This window comes from Peromyscus maniculatus, chromosome 9, assembly GCF_049852395.1.
Source record: "Peromyscus maniculatus bairdii isolate BWxNUB_F1_BW_parent chromosome 9, HU_Pman_BW_mat_3.1, whole genome shotgun sequence".
Classification (NCBI taxonomy): domain Eukaryota; kingdom Metazoa; phylum Chordata; class Mammalia; order Rodentia; family Cricetidae; genus Peromyscus; species Peromyscus maniculatus.
Genome location: NC_134860.1, coordinates 71,533,625 through 71,558,129, shown reverse-complemented (window position 1 = coordinate 71,558,129; position 24,505 = coordinate 71,533,625). Strand labels below are relative to the sequence as shown.

Sequence of the window (24,505 nt, the reverse complement as noted above, 5' to 3'; positions counted from 1 at the left end):
TTTCCAGGAACTCATGGATTTGTAATCCCAGCTCTTCAATGTCATTTTAGTTACCAACTTCTAAATCAACACTACTGTCTTACTCTTTCATTTTCAACTTTTGAAAATCAAACCTTCAATTTTACATTTTTTCACACTACAAATTACTAAAATCTGAAAACTGACTAGCACACACTTTTCTCCTTCCTGTTTCCACAGAAAGCACAGATTTTCACTACAGTTCTTTACACTGGCCTTGGTCTAACAGTTTCTCTAAATACAGTTCTTCACTGGATAGTACATGTCACCAACACCAGCAGCTTTAGTTTAGTTTTTGCTTTCCCTCCCGACCACACACATCTGAGATTTAGGATCTACCAAGCCAATGAAGAGGCAAAATTAGGATTAGTGCTGCAGCTCAGTAGTCAAGTGTTTGCCTGGCAAAGGAGGCCATAAATTCCAACCCCCAAATCATCTACGTAACCACAGACACACACACACTTAAAATTTGTTACAGTCTCCACAGAAACTAGTGTAGTGTATATGGACTCTAACTTAACTATAAACTAGAGATTTTAAGTGCTAAAATGGGCTTTTTAAGGAAGAGGTACATAGGGCCATAAAGAGAAAAGCATCCTATATACCCTCCCCAAATTGAAAGATACAAACATACACGTAAGAAGTAATAATGATACATATACTAGAAAGGATGTCTGTGAACAGCAGAATTCTACTGAATCCTCTGTAGAAAGCTTTAGAGCATGTACTGGGACATACAGCTGTACAATCTACAAATTGGCTCCTTAAACCTACTTACGAAAATGATCACCTACAACTGTTATTTCAAAAGAAAAGAAAATACATTACTCCAAATTACATTGGGAAACGTTTATTATATTGGCAATCTTAATTTTGCCCAGCAAGTTCTTAATAAATGTCTTAGATCTCAACCTGCAGGTGTTTTTACCACCACAGAATCATGAAGACTTGCAGTTATCATTGTCCTGTAATGATGAATTTGATGTTCAAATAATCAACATGTTACTTCTCTGAAAGACTTAGAAGATATTCTGAGGAGTGCTTGAAAGTTCTGTGTATAAATAATGATTGATACATTTAAGATACAGTTAGGATCTATTTGATGCTGTCGATAAATATTTCTTACACAAAACAATGTTTTAACATGCCACTGTTCTAATGAGGCAGTTCTTAGATATATTTTCATACTAAAGAATAAAGCTTTATCTTTGTAGTTATTTTATTTATAGGACTCTTAGCAAAGAAGAACTTTGTATCCAACAGAAAAGAGGTGTACTCCAAGTGACATTCTGTAGAGGAAGCAAAAAAGATGGTTGCAACAAAAGAAACCAGCACTTTGCATCTTATATTCTTTATACCAACAGTTCATTCTGAGCAGCAGAATCAAATGCAGACCAAATGCTTTTAAAGGTTTGTGAGGCGCTATATGGCGAGTACATTCTCCACACACTAAAAAAAGGGACAATAGCTGAGACCACAGTATAATAAAGAGTTACAGCACATTAACACCTCAGCCAGTCACCAAGTTCTTGCTTAGATTGGCAACTCAAACTTCACATCCACGTGGGCTTCTTTAGCTAAGCTCACTATTTCAGAGAGCTTTACAACCTGAAAGAGAGAACAGGGCATCTCTGATTCTATGTTCATAAAAAGGTGAACACATTATAAACCAAGGCAAAATGAATACAGAATAATTTTCATTTAAAACACTAGGGCTATTCTGACATTGCTGTTAGTCACACAACTGTCTTTTAGGAACTGACACTTGCAAGACTGTTAAGTCTGACATTCTTCATAACATATAGTCAACTAAATATGTTCTGATAAAGATATATAACTAGACACATCTTACCTAAATTTGATCTTGAAGACAAAGACAGTGAGTACCCTTATAAGATACCACAATTCAAAGCACAACTAAATAAAATCTACTTTGAAAAAGCTTATAAGCTTAATTTATAATACTGGGGTAGGAGTTTAGATATAAGAATTGCTGGTAGGTTTTCTGTGAGGTAATGATATCAACAAAAACTCCAATGCCCTGTAAGATATGAGAATATCTGTTTCCATACAAAATGTCATACAAATTAGACATGTCTAAAACCAAAATTCAGCTTCTCTCCCAGTAAAGTAGTTACAAAAAAGAGTCTAGGGTTATAGAAATATGACTTTAAATAAGTGAATTTATATAAGCTATTTCTTCATCCATACATGGAAATTTTACCACCAGGAGACTTCTTGAGGGGGGGCGGGGCAGGAAGCATTGTCAAACCTAGTCAATACTACAGACTGAACTTCCAGTTTAGGAGAAAATATAGAGAACAGAAGAACATAATAAATAGATAATACCCAGGATTGCAACCATTAACTCCAGACCAAGGGAGACTCTACAGGACCTTAACACAGTATTTAACAAACTCCAGAGAAGGATTACTTTAAAACAGGAGGGCTACAGATTTAAAAATGCAGTTATATATTACCCAACTGCATGCAGTACAAACAGTTTGACCCCACATCTAACAAAGAACCTAGATGGTATGAAATAACCACTGAACTTTCACAATAGGCACGCCAGCATCCTATTTGATTTTTATTTATTTTTTTGGTTTTTCAAGACAGGGTTTCTCTATATAGCCCTGGCTATCCTAGAACTCGCTTTGTAGACCAAGATGGCCTTGAACTCACTGAGATCCACTGCCTCTGCCTCACAAGTGCTGGGATTAAGGCGTGCGCCACCAGTGCCTGGCTCCAACTACCACCTGGTCAAGGTCCTATTTAAACAACAGCAATTCCTTACATCATTATACTACTTCACCTTCATAAGCATGATGGGATGTATAAAATGATATACAGGAAGATTTACTAACTAATAATAAATGAGAGAAGAAATAGGAAAGAGTATAGATTAGACCAGATTGGGCACAAATTGGCCATTGTTTAAGATGAACAATAAATATAAGGTATAAGAAGTTCTAAAAAAAGAAATATTTTTTTTCAATTCTCATTGCCTCCAAACTCTCCTGCATTGTCCAGTTTGAACAAGAATCTCTTACGTTGATTTCTTTTAGTAATCTCCCACTTGCTGACCACCTGGTCTGGATCCTTGGATAGAAATCCCCACCTTTCCTGTTGCATTTGAGGCTGAGTACAATCTTTATCCCCCACTGCAAACTCCATCTTAGCAATATGAAGATTGCTGTCACTCCCCAGAATTAAGCTTGCTTTCCATATATTTAGACTAAGCACTAATATTAGCAGTATTAATACTTTGCTGGATCATTTTAGAATCTAAAGACCTATAGATCCTTCCCATACAAATTTTTCCTTAGATAATCAGAGCCCACTTACCATTTTAGCAGCTTCATCCAAATCATCACAAGCAAGAATTTTAAGTTGACTGTCTGCTATTAGTGCTTTAGCATCATCAACTCGTGTACCTGGAAACAATTTACACAAATATAAGTAAATGAGTTAAATATACATATATGTGTGTGTGTATATATGTATACACACACAAAAGCATTTAAAATCTTTTTCACACTGTAAGTATTTTAGCAAAGGAGCTTCTATTATTTAACACAAATACTTATTAAGAAAAATACTGTAAGAGCTTAAAATTACCTTATGAAATATTTCATTTTATCATATCCATAGTAATAAAAGCAAAGTCAGAATCTCAGAAAAATCACAAAACACATCACTGTTGTGGAATATTATTTTAATTATGTAAAGATGTATGACATCTGTTTAAGTTGTGGAATATTACTTTAACTGTGTAAGGTGTGTTATATTTGTTTATGCTGCATTTGTTTAACGATGTAAGGATGCATGTTTAATTATGTAAAGATGTGATGCATCTGTTTCACCTTGCTTGCCTAAGGCACCTGATAGGTCTAATAAAAAGCTGAAGGGCCAATAGCTAGGCAGGAGAGGGCTAGGTGGGACTGGCGGGCAGAGAGAATTAGCAGGAGAAATCTAGGCAGGAGGAGGAGGAGAGCACAAGGGAGAAAGAGAGGGACATGCCTGGGGCCAGAAGCCAGGCAACCGCCAGCCAGACACGGAAAGAGCAGGAAAGTAAAATAGAAAGAAAGGAAGAAAGGGAGGGAGGGAGGGAGGGAGGGAGGAAGGAAGGAAGGAAGGAAGGAAGGAAGGAAGGAAGGAAGGAAGGAAGGAAGGAAGGAAGGAAGGAAGGAAGGAAGGAAGGTTAAAAAAAAAGCCCTGAGGCAAGACACAAAGAGACACAGATTAGAATAAGAGATAAGGCTGAGCATTCATAACTAATAATAACTCTCTGTGTCATGATTTAGGAGCTGAATGATAGTCCAGAAGAAAAGTCTAACACATCATATTACACAGAGCAAAACTTTGAGCATTTTTTGCCCAGTGTAGTAAATTAAAAAAAATAAATAAATCATTGTGGTGGTCTGAGTGAGAGATGATGCTTACAGGCTCACGTATTTGAACATGAGTCCCCTGTTGCCAGCGCTGTTTGGGAAGGTTACAGAACTTTTAGGACAGAGAGACCTGTTGGTGGAAGTACATCACTAGAGATGGGTTTATAGCCTCCTACATCACTGTGTGTATGACTGAGATGGGAGTTCAGCTTCCTGCTCCTGCACAGTGCCTTGTCCACTATTATGGCTACTTTGTCCTCTGTAATTGTAAGCCACAATAAACTCTTCCTTGAGTTGCCCTTTTGTTTTTGTTTTGCTTTTTTGAGACAGGGTTTCTCTGTGTAGTCCCAGCTTTCCTGGAACCCGATTTGTAGACCAGGCTGGCCTTGAACTCAGGGATCCGCCTGCCTCTGCCTCCCGAGTGCTGGGATTAAAGGTGTACACTACCCATGCCTTAAGTTGCATTTGATCATGGTATTTTATCACAGCAACAGAAAAATAACTAACACAGTTTCCAAGTTTTATATTTAATACTTTCACTGAAAGGACATAGTTATTTGTAAAATTCTATTTTAAACTAACTGTGCTCCTTACAATTGCATCATTTAAACAATTAGAAACAACATCTCTAACACTCACCTTGTAACCGTACCACGACAGGTATTCTAATTTCTAAGTCTTTTACTGCCATTACTATTCCTTGTGCAATAACATCACATCTCATGATTCCTCCAAAAATGTTGACCAGAATAGACTGCACCTATCAATAAAGTAAATTAAAGGAATAAGTGTTTGTCCTCTTCTCCCAAAACAGCAGTATACGTGTCTTATAAAAATCAATTCCATGGAAACATTTTCAGATAAAACCATCATTTTCTTTTCTTTCAGTCCACTACCAACCACAACTTACTTCTGCTAATTGCAACGCCCGCTTCTATTTGTTTTCTACTATATCCCATACAATAAAACCTTGTAATTCAATCTACTTCCTCGTATTTACCAACAATCATTTCAGATCATATCCTACAGCAATGTCACAGAAAGAAAGCATCACCATTAGTCGCTATCATCTATTATTCTCTTCATTCAGCCCTATCAATACAACCAATGTTTGACTGACTCAAACCCAGGTCATAACACAACTATTTCTCCTCTGAATCACAGCCCCTTTAGCTAATCAAAACTCAATCCCTGACAAGCTGTTCTTGCCAATCTCAGGAGCTCTTTCTTCACCATTGCCTATAGTCTTACTTCTCTAAACTGTCTGCCCAGACATCAACCTCTCTCTCCTGATGTGATCTTACTTCTATCAGTGTATCTCCCAATCTCCTAAGAACTTAAGTTTTCCAAATGCTGAGGACTTTCAAATGCATCTCGAATCATTTGAAGAAGTATAACATCCTGGGGCTGGAGAGACAGTTCAGCAGGTAAGAGTGACTGCTACTCTTGCACAGGACCAGAGTTCAGCTCCCAGCTCCTACATTAGGTGGCTCGCGAGCACCTGTAACTCCCGTTTCAGGAGCTCCTCTTCTGGCTTCTATGGATCCCCACTTACACATACACACACTTGACACACACATATACATGAATGAAAATAAAATGTTTAGAAGTAAGCATATTTACAGCCAATTGTTTACTACACAGTCAACACAACTCAGTTCAGCACATCGATCCCAAAAGCCTTAACCACCGCCCCTGCAGTACAACTGCACCAGCTCCCAGTGCGCCTCATTTCAGCGCATATTATACATATCATATGTACACACACACACACACACACACACACACACACACATTTGTGGTAAATAACTCTATGAGATTCCAAGGAAAAGACAGTAAAAAAAATCTTCTTTAATTCTATCCAGGAACAAGGAATATTTTCCACCTTCTAGCATCTTCTGTGATTTCCTTTTTCCTAAAGTCTAATGCCAAAAACCTAAATTTTGTCAACATCAACAACATTTATTAATGAACTAAGTAATTATGCATGAGTACATATAGTTTCACAATCCCAGGCTTTTGCAGTCAAATAATACCAAGACTATTTTCCTTATGAGTGGCTCCCATGCTAGCTTATCAGAAGCATTAATATCTTTATCTAATTTTATCAAAGTTCTTCACTGTTTGCTAAATTTCAACATTAATTAATTCTGTCAAAGGTTCTCTAACTTGTATTTCACTTAAAGATTTCAATTCCTCTTTTCAAACTATTGTAGTACTCTAAATTTTAATGATGAATTAGCATAATGACATCTACCAATTAATCAAGTTACTTCTCACAACTCCAATTCTAACACATAAGCCCCACCTAACTTACCTTTTTATCTGAAGTGATAAGCCTAAATGCTTCTGTTACTTGCTGGACTGTGGCACCTCCACCAACATCAAGAAAGTTGGCTGGAGCCCCTCCATGTAGTTTTATTATATCCATTGTGGCCATAGCCAACCCAGCACCATTTACTATCAAGAGGGAAAGATGATTTGTATAAGGAACAGAGAAAATACATTAAGTTTTTGAAAGCCAACTGTAACATGAAAACACAGTAGGTACCTAGACAGCCTATGTTCCCATCAAGGCCAATGTAATTAAGATCTGCTTTAGCTGCATCTTTCTCCCTTTCGTCTTCCTGGCTCCAGTCCTGAAGATCAAAGATCTTCTTTTGGCGATAGGCTGAATTTGAATCGAAATTGATCTTTGCATCCATACATAGCACTTAGAGAGGAAAATAAGGAAAGTAATCTTAATTTTATGACAGACACAACAAACTATCCAACAATAAACACAATCTAGTTTAAGGGTAAAGAGGACATTTTAATGTTATTTATTCAAAATATTTCAATTTATATTCACAATGAATTCAAACTGTTTCTTAATGAAAAATAGGAATTTAAAATACCCCAAAGTTATTTTTTCTGCAGCTATCCCAGAACCAAAGAACAAAAAAGAAAAAAACTTTCCTCAAAGACATTACATATTTTTTTTAACCTTTCTAAGAATTAACTGGCTGCGTTCTTACCTAAAAATATTTCCCTTGGGCCCAGATACCATGCCCTCTTATCACTCAAGGATATTCTGTTTTCTGGTAAATCCTAAACCCACTCCTCCTTTCATAATGGCTAAATCCCACTGACCTGCAAAATAGTGTTAATAGTGATGCTAATTTCCTTCAACCCCTCCTCCTCCTCCTCACTCTTCTCATCCTTCGCAGCAGAAACCCTAAAGACTTGAATGTTAAGAGGTGAGAGTCAGCAAACTATGGCCCATGGACCAGATGGCTTTTGCCTATTTCTATTATGACTTGTGAACTAAGAATGTAATTCACAGTTTTAAAAGACTAAGAATAAGAAGTAGAATAGAGCCAGGCGGTGGTGGCGCACACCTTTAATCCCAGCACTCGGGAGGCAGAGCCAGGCGGATCTCTGTGAGTTCGAGGCCAGCCTGGGCTACCAAGTGAGTTCCAGGAAAGGCACAAAGCTACACAGAGAAACCCTGTCTCAAAAAAAAAAATCAAAAAAAAAAAAAAAAAAAAAAAAGTAGAATAGGAGAATAGGGGAACAAAAATTAGAAAAACTCCAAGCCTCAAGACTGTAAATGGCTGATAAAGCATAAAGTACATAGGAATTACCAACCTGTTAAACTATGTGCCTATCATTCACTCCTTTATTTCCCTCACTTTTTTTTTTTTTTTTTTTTTTTTGAGGTATTATGTGTATCTAACACAGAGCACAGCAAAGTTCTACCTGTGATCTACATCCCAACCTTTGGTTGTTTGAGACAGGGTCTTACTGTAAGTCAAACTCACAGTCTTCCCCCTTCATCTTCCACAAGAATCAGAGGCACATGACACCATGCCCAACACCAAGAGCTCTATGAAATGATTTCTCTGACTTCATCTGTCAGTAGCCTAACCCTTCTCAGTATAGAGTAAGAACACAGAGCAGAAGTGTGGCACAGGACTCAGAAGCTGAGAGATTCTCAACTTGGAGAAGAGTTGGGGATGTTTAATGTTTCAGAGTTACTGTCTCTACATCCAACACACCCATCAGTGACTGTCTGACCATGGGAAGTGCAAGCTAGAACTTAACACAGGTGATCAAGTCTTCCCACACCCTCACAGCCTCTGTCACAGAAAGCCCTGCATAGGTTGATCTCCAAGGCACCAGAGATGAGACTGTAATCTACAGGCCTAAGGAGTCAGATCAGAGAGTTCTGGCAGAAAGTGGATGTCATTCATAGAAATCTTCATCAGCTTCAAAGGACACGCTGACTTCTCTGTCTCCTCAGACTGCAGCCATCACCCCACCAGTGAGGGGAGAAAGGGCCAGTGTGGTGGGGCAGGTATATCTTTAATCTTCCTAAGTAGGAAGTTCTAGGAACTACAATATTTCATTTTATTGCTTTGTTTTTTAAAATTAATTTTAGTGTTTACACTTCTATACTTTGTTATTTTTAACTGTAACTCTCTGGAAAAAAGCTTTTGCCTATCCTTTTTGTAAACCTAATGCTCAGTATTTTCTCAACTATTAGTCCTCAACTCCAGAACCCACATACTTTCCTTTCCATTTACTTCAAGTCTTTATTCCTATGCCCATTGCCTGTTCACTTTGCTACTTGAGTGGTTCCTTAGCTCTACAAGAAGAAACTTAGGGCTGAAGAGATGATTCAGCAGTTAAGAGCATTGGCTGTGCTTCCAGGGGACCAGATTCGATTCCCAGCACTCACACGGTGGCTGATAATTGTACCTAGAGTCCCAGGGAAACTGACTCCCTCTTCTAGCATCCCAAGGCACTGCGCACATGAGAGGAACAGATATACACTCAGGCAAACACTTATAAATAAACATAAATCTCAAAAAAATCAAATGAGAAACCTATAAACTACATTTCCCACAAGTGCCCTTGTGCTGCTGTCTCTGAACCTATTGGGGGCACAGGTGAAGTTCACAAGTGTCTTGTACTATTCAAACACAACACCAGAATGGTTATCAAGCCACTATGTTTGCTATAGGTAGATAGTGTTCCTTCTGAAAATAAATCCAAGTGAAGCCAACTCTCCTGGAGGACTCAGATAAAATAAAACAAATAAAAACAGTAGAAAGGAGGGAAAAGAAAACTCAAGGACACACTCATCTCACCAAACGTGTTAAACACAACAAAGAAACTCAGACACATGGGACAATAGTCTACCGTAACACTGCCACAAGGAACCACTTCTCAACAGTCAGAGAAAGACGGCGGGAGTCCCACTTTCAAAAAGGGTCAGTAAACATGAAGAGGTAGAAAGAGAGAAAATCAACTCAGGACCTAGACAAGAAAGTCACCAAGGTAGACAAACCATCAATAACTCAGAGGAGAAATTCAAAGAAAAATTCAGCAAGGAAATTGAGGTGCTGAAAAAGAACCAAATACAACTCTGGAAATAAAAGAATCAATCAACCAAATTAAACACACACACACACACACACACACACACACACACACACACACACACACAAGAGGAGGTAGCGACTAACTTAATAAATGACCCATCGTGTTAAACTACTACTGACAAGGGGGGAAAAAATGACAATTCTTACCTTTCATTTCCTACATGAACTGCATATTGATGCACTATTGCATAATTCCTGGGTATTTAAATTTACATAATTTACTAAGAAAGAAACTGCTTATCACATTTGATAATCTCCCTCACTATGAGCACTATACACTTGATGTGACTTCTGAGAAAGTCTAAGGACAAATAATGCCTGGGGAACTGATTGACCCTCAATGGCTAAGGTTTACAGGCTTGATTTTACTGCTGCTGTAAATGTGCTGAGAAGCCAAAGCTGTGAGACAATTGGGTCTATAAATATCTTATTGCTTTCAAAGTAAGGCACAATAAAAGACTTGAAATCCAAACAATATAATTTCTAAGTCTGTGAAGAAACTGCCCATTCCTGGGAGAAGCACGAACGTTGACTGAAACAATCCTAACTCTGCCTATAATTTGTTAATCATCTCTCTATGTAATAGTCAAACAAAAAATTAAAACAGAGCACAGCTATAAACTTCCGATGCAGAAGCTTCAGTTAAGGGCCTTTAGGCTTCACCACATTTGGTCTTTGGGTTCCAGATGTGTCCTTAGGCAGTTTATTATTGCAGTATTTAGAATATCTTTGTTTCAAGACAGGGTTTCTCTGTGTAGCCCTGGCTGTCCTGGAACTCACTCTGTAGACCAGGCTGGCCTTGAATTCAGAGATCTACCTGCCTCTGCCTCCCGAGTGCTGGGATTAAAGGCATGCACCAGCACCGCCTGGTTAGAATACCTTAATTCCCTAATTTAACCTCACTGCAGGAATTCCTGATATTGCATTAAACAAAATAATTAAACATTATTTACTATGGGGAAAAGAAAATACATTTTCAGGATGCATCTAACACTTTCTCTTAGCTGTAATGAATATATTATTTACTAGAAACTTCTGGGAGCAAACATCTGAGCTTGCCATAGGTGTGCCTGGAGACTAATCAAAGGTAAACAAGTTGAGACTGGGAAGAGTGGCCACCAAGTCCAAGCCCAAATAGGAAGCGAATATCTTCCTGTCAAGAGCTCTATGTTCACTCCAATATACCAGAGTTGAGGTAAGGTCAAGAAAACAAAGATTCACTATTAACATGATTTCTGGCCCATTTCCTCCTCGTTATACTCACTTCTTCCCAGAGGATGAAGAACAAATTATCTGCTAATAACAGCAAATATTATAAATCTATGTTCTCTTAAAGTGAGCTGCCCAGGAGAACAGTTACCTGATATTCCAGGACAAATTCTATCCTACTACTGACTAGCATTTGAGTACACAGATTATCTAATTCTGTAATTGAGTTGTCACATCCATTTTGATTGAAATTCTGGCAGGGAATGGAAGTAGTCACTGAAGGACCTCAAGGAGATCCAATGACAATGGATGATAAGCCATTTAAGCAAAATCTGTTCAGATTTTTTTTTTTTTAAGACAGGGTCTCGCTATGTAGTCTGGACTGGCCTGGAACTTGCTATGCAAGCCAGGCTAGCTTCAAACTCACAGAGGTCTGCCTGCCTATGCCTTCCAAGTGTTAGGATTAAAGGCACATACCACTATGTCCAACTCTCTATTTTTTTATATTATCCTGTTTTTAGACATTGTTTTCCCATTACTTAAAAAAACAGACTCTTAGTTCTCCATCTTTCAATTATTCAAACAACTACACTGTATACATTATGAGATATACTTCATCCTACCCAGTAGATATGTTCCCAAAAAAACTACACAAAACAGCAATTCTAAATTTAGTTACCAAAAATGTCTTCAAACTACTATTTTAAAGACTGATATGGAAACTTCTCCAAATTTACACTATATATTATGTTTTATGACAAGAGTTTACAAAAAGATAAATATTTAACAAATACTTTCGAAACTAAGTATGTACCATCTGTCAATCTGTAATGTCTGTAACTATCCTTACAACACAGCTTTCTAAAGTCTACCCTATTTCTAATCTCCTTCTGCTCCCAACATAGCAATATACATTTTCCTAAGATAAATATCCCTGGCATGCAACTCTGTTGTAATCAGAGCTCAAGTCCTACAGGTCACTGGTTTGGGGTTGACAGCACATCTTTTTTTTTTTTTTTTTTTTTTTAAGATTTATTTATTTATTATGTATACAATGTTCTGCCAGCACACCAGAAGAGGGCACTAGATCTCATTATAGATGGTTGTGAGCCACCATGTGGGTGCTGGGAATTAAACTCAGGACCTCTGGAAGAGCAGCCAGTGCTCTTAACCTCTGAGCCATCTCTCCAGCCCCGACAGCACATCTTTACAACTAGTCACAATTCCTCAGGAAAGCTTGCTATCTGGATTCCCAGTTTCATAATCTATAAAATAAAGACAGCAATAATACCTACCTCACAGAAGTACTGTCAATATTAAAAGAACTAAAGAGGTCCACATTTGTACTTACAACAGTATATTCTTGTTAATGAAAAATCGATTATTTAAATTTACTATAGAAACCTACTATACTTAGAACGCATGCCAGTAAGGTCAGAATTCAAAGCTGTTTAATAAGAAAAAGATTAAAAAAAAAAACAAAACATAGAGGGCAAGCTACACAAAAGGCTTTTTGTTTTAACTAAGAAAAATAAAAATAGTAAGGCAGCATTAAAATCTCTAGTAAACACCAACGTCTCACTCTAGCAGAAATGATGGCAAAGATCTCATTCAAAACAGCAACCAGTGGCTGGAAGAAAGCCGGCTCTCCGGGTAAGAGGGCTTGCCGCACAGGAGAACTGAGTTAGTGCTGACAGTCTGAACATGGTTTTCACGCATTCCCCCGAAGGTCCTGTACTGTAGAGGTTCAGTCCTGTGCGGTATGTAGAAAGTGCTGGAACCTTGAAGAGGAAAGGCTAGTGCAGCCAACCATTAGAGGGTGCTGCTCTCTGAATGGGTTAACATGGTTCTTTTGGGAGCTGGCTAGTTCATATGAGAGCAAGCTGTAGTAAAAAGAGCAAGACTGCACCAGGATCTTCTTGGTTTCCTGCCTCCGTGGTGTGACTTGTCAATATGTTCCTATCCCTGTAAAACCATTCCTGAGAGAGGCTCTCATTAGGACCCAACAGGTGGGAAGCCAAACTGGGAACTAAGTAAACATCTCTCCTTCATTTTAATGTGCTACGCATCACCTGCCATAACTAGGTCTTAGAGATATTCATAGCTCAAAGTTAATATTATGACCAGTGTATCTTCCCATTTCCCCACATCACAAGCCTGGAAACCACCCTTCTAACTCTGCTTATGTGCTGAATATTTTAAAATTTCCTATCTAAGTGACAGCATAAGTTTTCTCTGTGTGTGACTTTTTTCTCATACTTAGTGTACTCCACAAAAAAAGAACAATCACATTTACAGACAAAAGAACAGAAAAACATTTTATTTAACAATATTAGAAAAAGTACATACTTAGAAGAGCAGAACCCAAGTAAAATTATTAACTCTAAAACCTTAAAGGGTTTTTGGTTTGGTTTGGTGTGTTTTTCAAGACAGGGTTTCTCTGTGTAGCCCTGGTTGTCCTAGAACTCATTCTGTGGACCAGGCAGGCCTCGAACTCACAGAGATCTACCTGCCTCTGCATCCCAAAAGATGGGATTAACTCTCTTTTTTTTTTTTTTTTGAGCTTAAAGGTTGTTAAATGAAACAATAACAAAAGAACACATTACATATTAATAGTTACTGCTCTTGAGGTATGGGAAAATAATCTCATCTTGAAAATGAAAGAAATCAAAAAGGGGTCTAGTTGAAATATGTGGTGGTTTGAATAGGAATGGCCTTCAGACTCAAGTGTTTGATTGCTTGGCACATAGGGAGTAGTAGCATTATCAGGAGGTGTGGCCTTGTTGGAGGAAGTGTGTCACTAAGTTGGACTTTCAGTTCTTATAAGCTCAAGTTCTGCCCAATGTGGTACCCAGTCTGCTGCCTATGGATCAGGAGGTAGAACTCTCAGTTCCTTCTTCAGCACACTGCTAAGTTTCCTGCCATGAAGACAATGAACTAAATCTCTGAACTGTAAGCCAGCCCCAGTTAAATGTTTTCCTTTATAAGAGTTGCCGTGGTCATGGTGTCTCTTCAAATTAGTAGAAACCCTAAGAAGTTGGTACCTGGAATGGGATATTGTTGTGACAGGACTGATCATGCTTTTGTTTGGAGGAATGTGGATTTGGGAACTTTGAGTTAGGAAAGCAGTGGAATTCTTTAAGGGATGCTTAATGGGCCATCCTAGTAGAATAATGGAAGAAGACTGGTGCTGAGGGTAATTTGAACTGTAGAGGACTAGCTTACGAGGTTTCAGAGAAGAATTTTAGTATATGGCCTAGAGACTATTCTTATGATACTTTGGCTAAGAATGTGGCTGTTTTTTGTCTTTGTCCAAAAAAATCTGCCCGAAGCTAAAGTGAAGAATTTTGGATTAATTGAACTGGCAAATAAAATCTCAAAACAGCCTAGTACAGACTCTGTTGTGTGGTTCCTAATATTCATTCTTATAAAGTGAACATTATATAACACTTTATAACAAAAAGGAGAATGCTGAGCAAGTAAAAATACCAAATATATTGAATGAGGAGAAAAGGGGCACCAGGAAGTAGAATGGAGCTAAATCCTGTGTTCAAGGACATAAACTGATTAAAGAGCTGGATGTTAAAGAGAGTGGTGACCTCAGGGCAAGACTCAATCCAGCTAAGTTTCCAACTTGTGAAAAGGAATTAAAGGAAAGCTAAGAGCCAGGTGTGGTGGTGCATCCCTTTAATCTCATCACTCAGAAGGCAGGGGCTGGAAGAGCTCTAAATTCAAGGGCAGCCTGGTCTACAAAGCAAGTTCCAAGATAAGCAAGTTTAGGCAGTGAAGGAAACCACTGAAAACAGAAAAGTAAATGAAGATGTAATTGAATAAGGGGGCCATGTTCCAGCTCAAGCAAGCAGTAGAACTTGGCAGCTTCAGCCACATAGTTCTGGCTATAAGTCAGGGATCGAAGAAAGGGGTTACAGAATCTTCCTCCACGTCTAAGGAAAGCCACAGAGGCAAGGCATGAGTCAGGGGTGTCCCTGCATGGAGGCCCAAAGAGGCCATTGTGTGAAGCTGTGAAAGTGAAGCCTGCATTGCCTTGGAGACCCCAAGATGTTAGAGATGCCACAGTCATGGGATTACCTGCTGAGAAAAGCTGCTAATAGGGAGTGAAACCAAACCCAGAGAAAGAAGTGTGTTGCAGTCAACAAAGCTGAAAGGAAATCTGAAGAGCACTCTGACCTCACATATGGAGATACAGAGTTTAGAGTTTGCTCAGCTAGCTTTTGGTCTTGCTTTGGTCCTGCATTTCCTCACTATGCTCCCTTTCCTCCATTTTGGAACAATAATGTATATCCTGTGCCATGTTGGAAGTATGTGATCTGCTTTTTGATTTTGTTTTTACAGGGAATTGTAGTAAAGAGACTGCATGAATCTCAGAAAAGACTTTCAACTTTGGATTTTTTAAACAAGTCTGAGACTATTATAGACTATGAGAACTTTTTAAAAGTTGAACCTAATGCATTTCTGCATTATGGTATGGCTATAAGGCTACTGGGGCCAGGGAGTGGAATGAGGTGGTTTAAATAAGAATGGCCTTCATACACTCATGTGTTTGAATGTTTGGCCCACAGGAGTGGCAGTATGGGAAGTGTGGCCTTGTTGGAGTAGGTGTGGACTTGTTGGAGGAAGTGTGTCACTGTGAAGGCAGGTGTTAAGGTCTCGTATGCTCAAGCCATACCCAGTGTGAGAAAGCCTTCCTCCTACTACCTGCTTATCAAGATGTGGAACTCTCAGCTCTTCTCCAGCACCAAGTCTGCCCGCACACTGCCATGCTTCCTGCCATGATGACAATGGACTAAACCTCTGAACTGTAAGCCAGCCCCAATTAAATGTCTTCCTTTATAAGAGTTGCCGTAGTCATGGTGTCTCTTCACAGCAGTAGAAACTCTAAGACAAAACCTAAAACCCTTAATAAGTTCCCCCAAGGTGAACAAAATTAAACAATAGAATTAAGTAAAAAATGCAGATCAAATGCCAAAAAAGAAGTGAGCATTCTTAATAAACAAAGAGCTTGAGCTAAAGCAGTTGTAACTAATATAACTTCTGAGTGATTATTTTATAAGCAGCTGAGAAACCTCGTGGCTGGGCGGGACACAGAAAAAATTCCAGCTACAGTATGCAACAAGACTGAATCTGAAAATATATTAGAATAATGGGAAAAGAAAGGAATGGGAGAGATGGAATGAGAAGAAATCTACCTGGGAAAAGATGTCACAAAATCTTATTACTGAAAGATCAAAACATACCTTAAAAATACTATTTGACCCAAAAATCTTCTAAATTCTGTATGAAAGACAATCACAGATGCAGTCAAAATAACTAGAGAAGATACTTCTGTATTTTAAGGGTAAGAGGTGAAAGGCACCAACAGAGTGCAGTACGGCTCAGTAGGCGCTGCACATACAGATAGTCCTGGGCTGCAGTACTTCTTCCCCTGTGCACTGCCATTTTTAGTAAGCACACAATGTCCTAAACACACACTTAAGTACACTAAGAAAACCTGAAGACAACCAAAAAACAAGCATACTAAGTCAAGAGCATGAAGGCATTCCCACAATAGCAGCTCATAGCTGCTGTAATTCAGCTGTGACAAGTGTTTTCAGTGTTAACTGACTGTTCTCTCAAATAACATAATCAGAACAGTAACACCAGATGCTTTACATAGGTAATCCATCACTCTTCAAAAAATGTTTCATTACATTGTTTTACAAATTGTATTTACTGTTATAAGACAGTTTATTCATTCTTTACATTACCATATAAATGACTAAATAAAGAACAGAAATAACTGTAGGTATGAAAGTGAAAATGAGACTACAAATACTTAAGGGGAGTTAACTGTCCAAACAGCCTGCAAAAAATAAATAAATAAATTACAGCAGTGGAAGCAGTTAATACAAATAACAAGAAGAAATTAGAGTAGGATAAAAAAAACAACTTAGCCAGATGGTGGCAGTGCACGCCTTTAATCTCAGCACTCGGGAGGCAGAGCCAGGTGGATCTCTGTGAGTTCGAGGCCAGCCTGGTCTAGAGTGAGATCCAGGACAAGCATCAAAACTACACAGAGAAACCCTGTCTGGAAAAAAACAAAAAATAAAAAACAAAAAAACAGCTTACATTTAAAAAAAAAAAAAGACAAACTCTCTATTTGGAGGGCACAGCAGTTGAAATGATGTACTAGTTACACATATGCTAAAGAGAGCCCACAACAGATCAGCTACACTTTAGTGGCTCCAAATACTGGCATGACTTCATGCCTGAGCTTATCCTTTCACACAAAAGATCCAAGCATGCAAACTTGGATGGCTAATTCTCCCAGATCACAACTAACTCTTGCCACAGCCCTCATTACTCCAACCAGGAGCTGGCGTCAGGACTTTGCCTAGGCAGAAATGCTCCATTTCTGTCCCATCTAATATGATGCCCTGGGATGTGAACAATGTGACTACTCACCTGGATTTTCAAATGGTATCATTTTCATTAATTTAACCAGACACCCATGACTGACTGGTGGTCACCATATGAGGCAGTGCAACTCTAATTTTTTTAAGTAGGTTTCATTCCAATCTGCTCACATTTAATTCATGAGAACATAAGGTGCTACACAGGAACAAGTCCTGCCTGTGTTCTGCATCACAAACAACAGATGACACACGGCATCTGATAGGAGATACGTTACCCTGTCCATCGGCATCTTCTACCATTGGGTTTATTTCTACCATAGTCGCATCATACTTCAGAAAAAGTTTATAAAGCTTGATCATGTTTTCTGCTGCAGAATCCACAATGTTAGCTGGAAATCCCATCTTCTGTGCAAGCTGAAAGTAATTTGCCTTTTTCAGTAGTCGTTTGCGTATGTCCAATCAGCATTAAAATATTGCAAGTAAAAACTTTATCATTTAAAAAGATAAACACGAGCTATAGTTAACAATCACTGAAGAGCTGCCACTAAAGATTCAAACAATAAAACTTATTGCTGCGAAATCCTCACAGGGTAGGTTCTGTGCCCATTTTACCAATCAAAAAATAACTCAGAGGTCGTGTGCTGGCTATTCTCCTAGATTCCAGTCCCAGCGTTCATTCCATACCTGCCCTACTGCCTCCAAGCTTACAGTCAACCTACACTGAAACAGAAACATGTGTGCTCATTTCAGCAGCACATATACTAAAATTTAGAACAGTACAGAGAAGAAATAGAGACTTTTATTTGTAAAACTACATCTAAACAGTAGGTCGATAATGTCCAAACATTAAATAACTGACCAAAGTTATTAAAGCATCCTACTTTCCTTTTAAGGGAATGGAAGGCGTGTCTGCTGGGCCAATAGGTCAGATACAGTTAAAGACACTATCTCATCCATTCAAAACTCAACTCTGGCAGGTCCTAGAGATGCAGGTATTTAAGTCTCTCATCTAGAAGAGTTACAGAGTTGAGCAGATATCTGAATCAGAGACATCTAGGAGCATTTCAAACAATAAATATCAAAGCCACAAGCAAGCAGTTCTAGTTCACAACTTCTATGATGAAGCAAGTAGACATCCCTTTGGCTGTGTTGCTAGCAGCTACTGAACCTAGGACCTCCTACATGCATGCCAAGTGCTCTACACCGAGCTATTTTCTCAGCTGGAAAAATGATCCATTTCAAAGTGCCATGAGAAATTTCAAAAGTGATACACGAAACAGCTCAGAAACACTAGAGAGAATTCTTTCCTCTGTTTCAACTATCAAAGGCTGCAACACATTCTTGATTTTCAGTAACAGAAAAATCTTAAATCCTTTGAGGGTGAATACGATTCATGTAAAGAGCCAAATAGCAAAAAATAAAGTAGCTGACCAAAAAAAAAAAAAAGTGTCATTTGGGTGAAGAACTTTTTTAAATTAAAAATAATACTACAAAAGCACCATTTCACTATAGAGATTTTCATTAGTTTTGTATAGACAAATATTTGAGAATTGCAAAATGGTTCTCATTAATCCAATATGCATTATATTGCCAAGCACTGAGAAATGCATCTGCTTTATCTTAGCTCTTAAGAATCAAACACTTGCTTCCTCATCTAAACCTCACACTCTAGTCATCACTCTCATACAACTCCTAATAAATCAAATCTGTTTAAACGCGGATCTCACTAGAGAAATGCCTCCTGTCCTGTGGGCCTATGCCAGTCAGAGGCTGCTGTTGCTATACTTCAATTACGAAGTTTGTTTTAACAGTGTTTTCTCACAGCAACTGATAAACCTTGTGTTTCTATCCACAGCAAACAATTTAACTTACCTTTATACACAAATCAAATAATCTAATTCAATAACATCAGTAAAACATCAAGCAATCCTTACAGACACAGCACTTTGTTTGGAAGGAGCAGACAGACAGAGGCTAGGTGGAGAGGGAGGGAAGGACAGTACAGAAAACCAAAGAAACTATAAACAAATGTTACTCTGTGTGCGTGCGTGTGTGTGTGTGTGTGTGTGTGTGTGTGTGTGTGTGTGTGTGTGTGTGTGTGTGTGTGTGTTAAGACTGCCTCTCCATCACCATACATAATTTACTGCAAAGAATGGGGACAGGGAACATTTAAGAAGACTCATACTATGAAAAGCAGATAATCACCCCTGATTCTTCAACAAATAAACTGAAATTTAAAAGTAAGGGAAAGGAGACCTATACATTAGAAAAAAGGTGCTGTGGGCCATGTTAAAGAGTCACAACGAAAGACCTCTTACAGATCTTGACTCAGGTAACTTCTATAAGAGGCAGTAACAGGATAATTAGGAAACTGTGAATGACTAGATATGTGAAAACATTAAGAATTACTGCTAATGTTTCTAGATATAGCAATAGCACAATGGCCCATTTAAAAAGCATCCCCAGATGGCCGTGGTGGCGCACGCCTTTAATCCCAGCACTGGGAGGCAGAGGCAGGCGGATCTCTGTGAGTTCAAAGGTCAGCCTGGGCTACAGAGTGAGTTTCAGGAAAGGGGCAAAAAAAAAAAATTCTCACTTTTCAAAGTAACACAGTAATACTTATGGAGCCTACAAAGAAAAGTATTGTAGGTACTTTCAAAAACTGCAATTTTAAAAAAGAAATTAAACTCCTTTAATTGTTTTTTGTGTTTTACAAAGTTAACTATCTTTACTTAAGTATTATAATTATCTAATTAAAAATTAAAGATGTTTCAGAACATAACATACTGTCACAGCTTGTTCCTTTTTGATGCCTTCTATTATATCAACAGGTACTTTAATGATGGCGTCAGGATTCTCGGCAGCAACATCTTCAATGTTAACGCCACCTTGTGAACTTCCTACCAATACAGGACCCTACAAGGAATGAAGAAGACAAACCATTAAATTTTACTTTAGACTCAATACAATTTTAAAACTCATGTGTGCACTGTCTGATTTGGGTATCTACTGATTCCACATATTATTTAAATTTTCTTTGACAAAATAACATATCTCCAACAATTAACCACTATAAATGTTTAACTGAAAAATGGAAAAGAAGCAGAAAAAGAAAACAAAAATGATACCTTGCCTAAAAGAGAAAAAGATAAAACACACACACACTTACACCAAAAAGTAAACATAATCAAACACATGAAATATAACTTATGAATTTTTCCCATAAATCTCAAGAGACATTAAAGTATTGCTTAAATGAGAACAAGAAAGTATCTAAGGAAAATTTTGCAGGTTTTCTGAGCTCCTAGTCTTCCACAAGCAAATAAAAAGAAAAGAAATCACCTTGCAAGAACAGCCCTGGCTACTGCCATGAGCAACTAAGAAAATAAGGCCTCAGTACAAATGATTAAATCAGCAGGAGCCTCACTGTCAGGAGAAAAGCCCACAAGGCCTTTGAAGCTGCCAGGCTTGTCTCTGATCAGAAGAATGAAGAAGCAGCTATCTTGGAAATTAACCATCTTATTGTCTGTCTATCTGGGAATCTGTCTAACTCCTAGTCCCTCATTCCTCACTCTCAGAGGTCACCTTAAATGCTGTTAGGGTTTTTTTGTTTGTTCATTTGTTTTGTTGTTGTTGTTTTGCTTTTGTTGTTGTTGTTGTTGTTGTTGTTTTGAGACAGGGTTTCTCTGTGTAGCTTTGGAGCCTGTCCTGGAACTCGCTTTGAAGACCAGGCTGGCCTAGAACCCAGAGATCTGCCTGCCTCTGCCTCCCGAGTGCTGTGATTACAGGTGTGGGTCACCACCACCCAGACTGCTGTTAGGAGTTTTGAGGTGTATACTGCTTATAGTGATTTCAAAGAAAAAGGAGTGGTACTACTAAGAAACGTGGCCTTGCTGGAGTAAGTGTGGTCTTTTTGGAGGAAGTGTGTCACTATAGAGGTCTCATATATGCTCAAACCACACCCAGTGAGACAGACCCTTCTGTTGTAAGATATAAGAACTCTCAGCTCCTTCTCTAGCACATCTGCCTGCATGTTGCTTTGCTTCCCGTCACGATGAAAATGGACCAAACCTCTAAACTGTAAGCAAGTCACCACAATTAAATGTATTCCTTTATACGAGTTGCCATGGTCATGGTGTCTCTTCACAGCAACAGAAATGCTGAGACACTGTTCTTAACTGCTTCCAGCTGACAAGGGATGGGCAGTAGTCAGAGTGCCTCAGAAGAAGTCTGATTTAATCGGCCATCATAAAACTTAACCAATGGTAACATCCTAGAATATATGATGGCCATGGTGATAGTATGACAGGAATTTAAAACACTTTAAAAACTATTAACAAAACTAAAAATTAGAAAGCTAAAAAGATCAACATTAACAAACTCTCAAATAACAAAAACATCAGTAGAAAGAGTGAGAAAGGAAGGAGGGAGGGAAAGGAAAGATAGAAGGTGGGGCGGGCAGTGGTGGTGCACACCTTTAATCTGAGCACTTGGAAGGCAGAAGCAGGGGGATCTCAGAGTTTAAGGCCAACCTGGGCTACAGAATGAGTTCCAGGACAGCCAGGGCTGTTACACAGAGAAACCCTAATCAGGGAGGGGGTGGGAAGGGAGGAAAGAAGGGAGGAAGGGAGGGAGGGAGGGAGGGGACCAGCATGATAGCTCAGTAGGCGATGATATTACCCCCAAACCCGAGGATCTTTGTTCAGTACCCCAGGTCCCACAAGGGAGAAGGAAAGAACTGAATCCTTTAAGTTGTCTTGACTTTAACCCATATACTACAACACCAGTGAGTGTGGGCAGTCATTTGCACATACACACAAACACATACACACACAAAATAAAATAAAAATGTAAAAAGAAAAAGGAATTAGAATTATCTTCCAATTTAAAAATAGATACATATGGGATAACACATAAAAGAAGGTGAAAAGCCTTTATTCATACTAATTCTATGACATCCTTCCCAAGTAAATAAAAATCTGTTCATTTTCTTTTTTTTTTTCTTTTTTTTTTTTGGTTTTTCGAGACAGGGTTTCTCTGTGTAGCTTTGCGCCTCTCCTGGAACTCACTTGGTAGCCCAGGCTGGCCTTGAACTCACAGAGATCCTCCTGGCTCTGCCTCCCAAGTGCTGGGATTAAAGGCATGCGCCACCACCGCCCGGCCTGTTCATTTTCTATATGCATTTGAAAAACCACTTCAGAATGACTTTTAGTTTTAAATCTGTTATAATATTTCAAAACAATTTAGTTCCTAGGAAATAGTTGTAAGTTCAAATATATTTATACTAATAATGTTATTTTCATTTTCATAACCTAAGTTCTTTGTCCTTTTTGTCTTTCACGAATCCTTACCTCAAATTAAGTTTGAATTTAAAGTATATAGTAGCCACTCACTATAATAAAAATCTATTTAAGAAAATGGAATTGTTTTAGTACACATCTATTTCAGGCAAAGCCAAACTCTGACAGTCAGGTGAACCACTTATTCAGCAGATGATATCAAGTTTTACTAGGAAAGTAAAATAGCAAAGGTCATTTGATGAATTCGATTTTCTCAGGACAAAGTCAATACCAAAAGGCAGTAGGCAATGTCAGCAACTCTCATTTAACAACGTGCTGGAATGGGTGACTTGATGTCTGTCCCTCTGGTACACCAACTCACGGATATACCTGCCCAAGTATTCTGATGTGTTGGTACCAAAGACCAGAGGAACCCCAAATTAAAGTATAAAAGACAAAGGAGCCCTGGCTAGCCTGGTACTCCCTAGGAAGCCCAAGTAGTCTCAAACTCAAGAGTCTCCTGCTTCCTACCTCAGTTTCCTCAGTGTTGAGAATATAAGCATGCACCATACCTACCTAGACGTGTATATAATTTTAATTCAATCAAAAACTATTCTTTACTTCCTAGCTTTAATTGCTAACTGACTTTTGATATAGTTGGTTTTAAAACCTAGTGCCTATTCATGCTATTCATGCACTGAGCTGTGTTCCCAGATGCTGCCTGATTTGTTTGCTCAACCAAGACCTATCTATAGGATTTTTCCAAAGCTGGTCACACTCCAGAAAGCACAACCAATTCTCTATCAATCTAAGGTGATAACATCAAAGAGTTTCATAATTTGCCATCCTGGGATGTAGAAGGAGGCTCTGTCTCAAACAAAATGAGCATGGTGGTTTTGGCCAAATGATTTCACTATTTATTCTACACTATTACATTACAAATATGTAACTGAAACAGAAGCATGTTTCCATTAGTAAGAAAGACCCAAATACTTCTCTGAATATTGAAGTCCTTAAAATGAACTCAACTTTGATTCTCTCCCAAATACTCTGCCCTATCTTTAATAACATATTCAGTTTCTTTAATAAGAAAACATTCAGTTTGCTGCATTCACCACAATCAAAGTAAGTTATTCTGGGCAGAAGTTGTAATCCTAGCACCCAGGAGGCTAAGGCAAAAGGATCCATGCAAGTCTAAGGCTAGCATGGGCTTCAAAACGAGCTTTGGGCACAACACAGTATCCCATAACCCACTGCAGGTGGAGACAAAAGGTCCTGGGAGCTTGCTGATCTCCATACAGCCCCATGGCACACATGTCACTAGCTAACAAAATAAACATAATAAAAAAATAAAGTCCTATTAGTTTGTTCAGACATTTACTAACACAATAGTTACTGATGTATACTAAGTAGGAAAAGAATGTGTAAAGAAAGCAAGTAAATGCATAAAACACACCTCCTGCAAATCTGTGATAAGATAACTTACAAAGTTAAATGATACAACACAGAGGTATCTCTACAGCTCTCATTGAAGAATGAAAGAATGCTTTTTAAAAATCGCATTGAGTGAGTTTTTACTACCACCTAGTGTTATACCTCAAGAAATACCTTATAAAAATTAAAAATTTTTAGATATTTGTTTTAACCAAACATTACTAGTTAACATACCAAGCAGAATATCATTGAGAGCAGCTGATAGCAAAAGACCATAGGAGTATACAGCAACTGACAACTAGAGTTCAGAAGGTCAACCTATCAGAACT

General features: G+C 38.4%; 1 protein-coding gene across 1 annotated transcript in view; it reads right to left on the bottom strand.

Annotated features, from left to right (window-relative positions):
• Positions 1-852: 852 nt before the first annotated feature.
• Sucla2 (succinate-CoA ligase ADP-forming subunit beta) overlaps positions 853-24,505 on the bottom strand; it is a 44,642-nt gene continuing 20,989 nt past the window's right edge. Inside the window, exons 5-11 of the mRNA XM_076545356.1 lie at positions 20,251-20,379; positions 17,739-17,877; positions 6,964-7,125; positions 6,730-6,872; positions 5,052-5,172; positions 3,367-3,455; positions 853-1,626 (exon numbers count right to left, since the gene is read on the bottom strand). Coding sequence (XP_076401471.1) covers positions 1,552-1,626; positions 3,367-3,455; positions 5,052-5,172; positions 6,730-6,872; positions 6,964-7,125; positions 17,739-17,877; positions 20,251-20,379 — 858 coding nt within the window. The 3' untranslated portion in view covers positions 853-1,551. The remainder of the gene's footprint in view (positions 1,627-3,366; positions 3,456-5,051; positions 5,173-6,729; positions 6,873-6,963; positions 7,126-17,738; positions 17,878-20,250; positions 20,380-24,505) is intronic.